Raw genomic sequence first — 8,309 nt, 5'->3', positions numbered from 1 at the left:
GCCGCGCCCTTCAGCGCAAAAACGGGTGAAGGGCCCTGGGCTGCAAATGTGTTTGTCCTCACTGTTACCCCCACACGTGTGGGTGATCGCGTTACAGCCGAGTAGGGCTTCCGAGATGACGCACACAGCGCGTGTGATACAGAACATGACGTAACAAGACCATCAGTGTCATCTGAAAACAGAGCAAATAATCAGTGAAACGGGAAACACCCACCCCGATGCAGACATAAGTTCTGCTGAGGATTCGGATGTGGCGACAGACACATGAGTTCAGGCAGACAGGAGAGACCCAAAGCTAAGAAACCGACGCTCCTCGGTCAAGGTCTTTGCTGTTCATCTTTATTTGTATGCTCGTTCTCTGGAAGGCGCTACGTTTCGAAAGCTAATTCTGAGACAAGGAGCAGAAGGCCCATACAAAGGATTACTCTTGGCATAGCACAAAGAGGAATTCTATATTTTGAAATCATTTTTTTTTTCAGGGTGTTAGTAAGAAGGTCTACTCATGCAGAGCAAAAAAAAAGAAGAGAGAAAATTAAGCAAAGGCCCCAAATGTCAGGCCCATGAAGGTATGCACGTGTTGTCTTGACAATGAACTTCATGTTGACATGGTAGGAAGAGGGATCCACGTACACCGAACTGTGTCAGATAGTCCAATTCCTCGGTGAGCCCCGGGTGTTCTGAGAGGTGGGCTAGCTTCGGGCCAAAGCGCTTGTTGAGTCTGGTTTGTGGCAAAACAATTGAAGTGTTGCTTCATGACTTGGGTTTTCTAAAAGAAAGGGGAAAATTAAGGAGACAACTGTTAAAGGGAGACAGAGAATGTTTGGCACAATCTTCATGTAAGGAAATATTTGCCTTTTATTCCATAACCCACTACTCATCCTTTGTTCCCAAGTGCAGATAGGAAAGTATATGTTTCTCTTGGGAAATCAACCAGGTTTCTATCTTCCTCTGTATGAGCACATGTCAAACACCTTAAAGAAGGCGACAGCTTCAATGACGGTGTCCCGCTGTGTTTCCATGGAGAATGAATGGCGCGCCCGTGGTAGGGCGACCCACTTTGGGCCCCTCCCTGCCTGCTGCAGGAAGTCCAGCTAGCTCTCAATAAACGGTGTTTCCACTTACAACCAATCAATCAGTCAATCAACCAACAATAAATGGCCCGAGGTAGATTCAAGCAGAGGTAAGTAGCGGCCTTCTCAGGAGCACCAACGGAGCATCCATTTCAAACACAAAATGAGGCCTCACGCATAGTTCCATGCACTGCCATGCTCTCCCTGAAAACCACCTTTTCAAGGAAAAGGCCTGGACTATCCATGAGCTATGAGATGGGCTTGTCTTTGGCAGCTGGATTGCGTTGCCGGGTTGCATTTTAAAGGAGGATGTTGAGTCTCTGCAGGGGTCAGGGGTAGGGGGCAGGGAGCTGCCTGACTCCCTCCTTCACTGTCAGACACTTTGACCTCAGGACAGACCACTGAGGACTGGATTCCAAACTAGGAGCCACCAGAAACACTGCTGCCACAGCTGCAGTTGCTCTTTTCAATCAGCCTATGAAGCCATCCGCCTCCATGAAGGACTCTCAGCTGTGCCTGTTCACACTCGGTGTTTGTTTTATAGCTGCCACATGAACACTGCCTCATTCTTAAAGAACTTTACATCAGTGACTAGAAATAAATTTAAACAGTACATATGAGTCTCTTGTTACTACAGGTTTGTTTGGTTTTTAAGTTTGGGGTTATTTGTGGTTTTGTGGGGGGTTTTGTATAAAGGCAAATATGAGTATATTTTCCTTTCCAACCATTCTTCAGATGAACTTCTGAAAAGTAACCTTGCTGATATTCTTTTTCACAGAAATGGGCCCCAGCCCATTCCTCAGAAATGGGATTGGGACACTAAGAAGACTGACAACAGATTTCTCAATAATAACAACAGATGGAAAAATAAATAAATAAAATAAAAGGGCTCGTGCCCAAAACAACAACATTAGGCCTTAAAGTAGAAATCCATGCGCCCAAAGAGCCTGCCTGGGAAAACACCCGATGATGGGCTACATTCGCTGTGCAATTTAAATAAATGAGGGATGAAACGTTCCTGGTCCAATAGTGAATTGTTATGGCTCCTCTCACCAGCTCTAAGATTCCCTCAAAATGGATTAAGTGCCAAGATCTTACAGCAGCTTTTCATGTCTAAGCATAAGTATATTATGAGGGGAAACCTGTGCTATTCCAATTGGTCTCTGGCACACAGAGTGGAGTTATTTGTTAGCGGATATTTACAAAGAACCGGAGAGTTCTTGTTTCTTCTCCAACTGAACCCTTCGTCCACCCTTCCCTAGACAGGCTCTGAGCTTTATCAGAGAGCCTTCTGAAGACCTACTGTGTGGCTGAGGGCTTCCTCCCTCACTCTCTCCTTCCCCGGCGCCCCTGACATCAACAGGCCCAAAATCTGTCTTACGTGTGTCAGTAGAGGCATAATATGGACATTAAGGAGACTTAAAAATATTCTTAGTTTTAATGTAATTTAAAAAGAACTCTGATAGCACCAAAGCAAACTGCCACCTCAAATTGGTTGCAGGGTCAAATAATAATTACACATTTACATAGGGATTTGCTATATGACTTGTTAAACCAGGTATTTTTATAGCACTTACGATCTTTAGGTGTGTTCACACATTCCTTCTTATCTGTATGGCCCACGATGTTGAGCATCTCCCCCATGTTCTGATATCCACTGTCGTTAGATACTACCATTGTCTTGTGAAAATATTTCTGTGGCACTTACCAAACTGTGAAGCGTTACAGAATTCTTTTCCGTGGTCAGTAGAAGCTTAAAACTACAAGGCAGCAAGCGCCCTTGTCAAAGATCCCCTGAAGCAATGCCACTGTGTTCCACGGTGTTTCTACATGAGTGTCCTGGTTAATATTTATAAGTGAATATGTGATGTCCAGCTCTCATCACTAGATAGCTGCCAGCCATATTTGTTTCCATGAACAGGAGCCGGCTTTGTGGTTTTTTAAAGTTACAATGTGTTGCCATTGTTACGGATCTTCATTGCCATTCCCCTATAAATATGTAAGTATTTTGGTCAGGAGAGTAGTCAGAGAAGGCCGGTAACGGGACACTGCCTGTACCTTCACGTAAATAAAGGTCACGCAGAGAAAGAGAAGGAAATAAGTACCAAACAAACTCTTCCTCAAAGGAACACTTTTTCCTGGAAGCCTTCTCGACCACAGGCTTCCCTGCCCGGGCCCGAGCAGGGGGTGCGCGAGTTCTCCAGCCCTGTGGCTGCGGAAGGGCAGCCCAGGCCTGGGGGCGAGGCATCGCTCTGCACTAGAACCCGCTCCATTACCACTAAGCGGAGCACAGAGAGCTACTCATGGACAAGTGTCGCCCGGAACGGCGTGGCTACCTGGGAACGCTGGAGAAATAAAGCACAAACGGCCTAAGAATCTTCTCCTGCTTCTTCTTCTTCTCCTGCTTCTTCTCCTCCTTCTTCTCCTTTTTCAGCTTCCTCTCCCTCCGCGTCCCCTTCTGCTCCCTCCTCCGTTACCTCTCCTGCCTGTTTTTAACAAAAATCACCTGATTACTGAGAGGAGTAGAGAGGGGTCAACAGACAGTGCTGCTCTCCTAAGGAGCTGGTTGGGAGCCTCCGGGTGGGAAGCCTGCGCCGGTGGGGAGGGCCCGGAGGCAGGCCCCGGGTGGCGCGTGGCCAGGGTGAGGACAGGTGTGGTGTGGGGGACGCCGAGGGCTGCCAGGGGAGCCCTGGGAGGCAGCTGGCCTTGGCGGCTGGGGATCAGGGCAGACCTGCTTCTCCGGGTCCTCGGGCTCCCCAGGGACCAGGCTCGGAGCCCCTCGAGGACCTCGACCAACCTGCCCCCCGAGGATGCACCCTTCCTCCGACTGGTGGTGGGGAAGCCGAGAGGGGCGAGTACAGACCACAGCCGGCCAAGGTCTGCAGAGATTGTGGAGAGGCTGGCTTGGCAGAGAACAAACCTAAAATCATGGACCTTGGTGAGAACCACAGAAGCATGAAGCTGCCTGGGCTCCACGAAGCTCTCGGGATGCCCAGGTCTGCAGGTCCTGCCCGAGAGAGTGCCCGGAAGCTGGGGGCCTTCTGCTTTCCTCCTTCACTCCTCGGGCACCATCCACACGCCCCGTTAGCCGCCCACCCCCCGGTTGTCGGGGGCCCGGAAGTCCCCTCTGTGGGGTCTGAAGCTGCAGCCCAGACCGTCTTCGGTGGGAGTTCATGGTCTTCTCAGCCCTCCCCGACCTGCCTCCCAAACGCTGCCCACCTGTCAGCAAGCAGCTGGCACCCATCTTGGCATCATGACCAAGAAATAAGGCCCCTTGTTTTTTGTGTGTTTTTTTTTAAATATATTTTATTGATTTTTTACAGAGAGGAAGGGAGAGAGATAGAGAGTTGGAAACATCGATGAGAGAGAAACATCGATCAGCTGCCTCCTGCACATCTCCTACTGGGGATGTGCCCGCAACCCAGGTACATGCCCCTGACCGGAATCGAACCCAGGACCCTTCAGTCCGCAGGCCGACGCTCTATCCACTGAGCCAAACCGGTTTCGGCAAGGCCCCTTGTTTTATAGGGAACCCACCTGAGCCTAACAACACCACAAACGGCGGAAGTCCTGTGGAGAATGCCCTCCAGACCTGGGTTCAGGTCCTTCCTCCGACTTCCTCTTAGCCCCGTACCCACCTCCACCACAGCAGTTAACACGTTCGGTGAAAACTACCTGCTTCCTCCCTGGCGAGACTCCGGCGCCGCACCTCCACCCTCACCCCTGTGCCCAGAAAGGCTCCCGCCCCTGGAGGAGCTCACACGTGCTCATGAACAGAGCTGCGGCCAGTGAGGCTGCGGTGCAAGGGCGAACACTCACCTTCTCCTCTTGGGCTCCGGTGAGGTCGCCCTCATCTTCCTTGTCCTCCTTTGGTGCCTCATTTTCTCCACTTTCTCCAGCCTTCTCTGTTCCCTGGTCGTAAAGGAAACCCGCTGTGTCACTAACCTGAGACAAGCTCCCAGGAAACCCAGGCCATACATGCTGTGGGCTTTTATCTGGATACACAGCACATACACAGAACAAATGCAGGCCTCCTGCTGATGAGGCCACTTGGCTCCCAGCCAGCCATTTCCACCTTTTTCATCTCCCGGCCCGCATAACTCACTACTAAAATTCTGCAGCACACCAAAAAATGTTACATTTTTTGCCAATCTGACTTTTTTAATAGTATGATTTTGATTCATTCACACCAGACAGCTATTGTGTTGGCTGTTGTCATTTTTTGACTTGACAGTCCAAGGGGAAAGAGGTCAGTGCCCCTGACTACACAGCCAGGTACTGCCTGTTTTACACGTTCATGCAGCACAGCAGTTCGAATCGCTGTTGTAGGGCCGTGGTTGGCAAATCGCAGCTCGTGAGCCACATGCGGCTCTTTGGCCCCTTGAGTGTGGCCACAAAGTTTCAATCGCACTGTATGGGCACGCCTGCACGTGGTATTTTGTGGAAGAGCCACACTCAAGGGGCCGCAGTTTGCTGACCACTATCCTAGGGTATAGGATTGTCCCCCATCGAAACTGCTGATTGGAGCTCTGGGTGAGATTCAACAGGTCTGATTGGCGAGCGTGAAAGAGTACAGTGGGGCCTTGACTTACGAGTGTCCCGACTAACGAGTTTTTTGAGATACCAGCTGTCTCTCGGCCAATTTTTTGCTTTGAGTTGATAGAGTAATTTGAGTTAATGAGCTCCTTAACGAGCTCGGTCTCAGGCGAATTAAACTCATAAGTCAAAGCCCCACTGTATTCACCTCCCATGTGAGGAGTCTCCGTTCACCACTGAAGGTTTACAGAGAGACGCCGAAGGGTTCCACGTCGAGGCAGTGTTTGTTTTCTGTTGTTCGTGCGGAAAGGAGGCTTTATCATATTAGAGATTCACAAAGATCAGATAGACAGACAGACAGACACGGACAATGGAGGAATGGAAGGAAGGACAGAGGACAGACAGATACAGGAAGATCAGGACCACGCTGGCATTCTGAGGAGGCTGGTCTGCGGGAAGATGGTCCGAGATTCCACTCTTACCTCTGCGGTGCTCTGCGCCTCGCCCACGACCTCGCCATTGGGCAGGGACGCTTCTTCCTCGGGCGGCTTTGTCGCCTGCATCAGACAGATTGAAGGTGTGTGAGAATTTCTTTGAGGATATAATAGCTTGCATTTCAACAGCATTTAACTATCCCAATTATTTTGTCTCCATCCCTCATTTTATCTTTGCCACAGCGCTGTGACCTCAGTCAGTAGGAAGTCACTACCACTCACACCTTAGAGACAAGAAAATAAAGGCACATAAACATAGCAAATAAATGTTTTGCCCTTTTTTTTTTCATGAGACAAGTGTTATTTCCAAACCCCTAGGAAGGCATTACAATAATGAAGATAGAAACCCAAACCAAATCCTGAAGCAGAGGGAGACGGACCCACAGGGTAGCCAGAAGGACCCCGCCAGTCAGGGGGTACGCAGGGGAGATGCATTCTAGGCAGGGACCTCCGCCTGGAGCCCACGTCTGTATATTAGTGGGATGTTCTGGGGAAAGGGGGTTGGGGACCAGGCATCCTCACCCCAGCAGTCCCACTGTTGCCCTGGGTGATTGGGAGGAAGAGAAGACCGCAGCGAGTGAGCAAGGATGTCCCTGAGTCTGACCTTGACATTTCCTTCCTGCTCGGATCCCCAATAGTCCATGAATAAGTTACCCTGCATATCTCAGGGGTTGACCTGGGAAAGCAAGCAAAATAGCCATGGCCTCTGAAAGAAGAGGCAGGGCAGCCTGGCACCGGGCACCAGGCACCGGGCACCCAGTGCTAAGGAGGACACAAGCAGACTCTTGCTTGGGCCGCCGCTCTCCCGCCGGGTGTCCAAGTGGGGCTCCTCTCCCCTGGGATGACAGGGCCCGTGCTGGCACAGGCTGGACCCCTTGTTGCTGTTGGTACCTCCTGCTGCAGTTTCTGGGCCAGCTCCAAGTCGCTAAGACCCGACGTGCCCTGTGGCTGCTGCTGCTGCAGGGACAAGGCGGTCAGGTAGTCCTGGTCTACCTGCCGCTGCTTTTCTGGGGAGCCACTCCCGCCTTCTGCTCCAGGCCCCTTGCCCAGGGAATGACCCAGGTGAAACAGTCCACCCCGACAGCATTCTGTAAATACAATGCTCTAACACTGCCGTGACCGAACTTGTCTCTACCAGTTAGGGGGAAATCTCTTTACAGACTTACCTGGACAGCTTCCACTGGCATCGTAACAATAGTCCCCTGACTAAAACAAGGCATAAAAGACACGGGTCCTAGTGCTTCTTCGCCTGACATTTGACAATGATGGTACAGGTTATCAATCAGAACTTCAGTTACTTGCTTTAAGTGTTAACTTGGTCATAACTTTACTTCTTTCATTTCGATCTAGCCAAAACTGATGTGTAACCAAAAGTTTCGATACTCGTTTTCTGGTAGAATTAGTGCGTCTGTTGAAAGCAATTTTGAGTGATGGCAAAACTATTTCAATACGTGCAGCATGTTCTAGGACAGTGGTTTTCAACTAGGGATTCCTGTCATCTACATATAGCTTTATTAATATACCGGTGACTCGGACCAGGCCTACTAGATCTCGTTATTGATCATCTTTATATATCCCTACCACATACGGTAAGAATATGCTTAGCATTCATGGTATATTGCATGGTACACATGCTTTGGCTATTTGCAGTATAGTATGTCTCTAGAAAATTAACATTTTCCTATATTCATCCATTTTTTCAAATAAAACATAATTGTTGCTGTCTTTTTTTTAAATAGCCTTTGTGATTATGTATGTAGATATTTTTCTAAAACTTTCTTGGATTAACTTTTTATTTTTTTGGCATGACACGTGGGGGGAAAAACAAATTTCTTGTCTGGTGCATTAATCTTGTTATAATTCTCATCAAGCCTTTCACATCTGAAAATTACCAGTAATAAATTAACCACCATCATTTTAGGTCTTTTGTCAACCATGGATATATTCCTTAGCTTGTTGAATTTGATGCTTCCCTAAAAGCTTTTGCAATCAGCGACAGGCCGGTATGGTTCCTCTTCCGTGTAGAATGGCTGCTCAGAGCCCCACAGAAAAAGATTACTTGACATGTGCTTAGGGGCACAGGCTTCTGATGGCATCACTTAAAGAACATTAAGACCATACCAGTGGACTGAGTCAGGATTTCCACAACTGCAGTCAAGGGGCAGATGGGTTCATAGACTACTATCCCCAGATCCAGTGGAACAAGAAT

At 49.1% G+C, this 8,309-nt stretch overlaps 1 protein-coding gene across 2 annotated transcripts in view; it reads right to left on the bottom strand.

Moving 5' to 3' along the window:
- Positions 1-312: 312 nt before the first annotated feature.
- Positions 313-8,309, bottom strand: part of SH3BGR (SH3 domain binding glutamate rich protein) — a 28,753-nt gene continuing 20,756 nt past the window's right edge. For both annotated transcript variants that reach the window (XM_059686482.1, XM_059686481.1), the window contains 4 exons: positions 6,089-6,163; positions 4,890-4,982; positions 3,407-3,556; positions 313-766 (listed from right to left, as the gene is read on the bottom strand). In XM_059686482.1, coding sequence (XP_059542465.1) covers positions 3,440-3,556; positions 4,890-4,982; positions 6,089-6,163 — 285 coding nt within the window. In that variant the 3' untranslated portion in view covers positions 313-766; positions 3,407-3,439. The remainder of the gene's footprint in view (positions 767-3,406; positions 3,557-4,889; positions 4,983-6,088; positions 6,164-8,309) is intronic.

This window comes from Myotis daubentonii, chromosome 3 (genome assembly GCF_963259705.1).
Source record: "Myotis daubentonii chromosome 3, mMyoDau2.1, whole genome shotgun sequence".
Taxonomy (NCBI): domain Eukaryota; kingdom Metazoa; phylum Chordata; class Mammalia; order Chiroptera; family Vespertilionidae; genus Myotis; species Myotis daubentonii.
The sequence above is the reverse complement of the archived record's forward strand: the minus strand, read 5'-3'. Positions and strand labels throughout refer to the sequence as shown.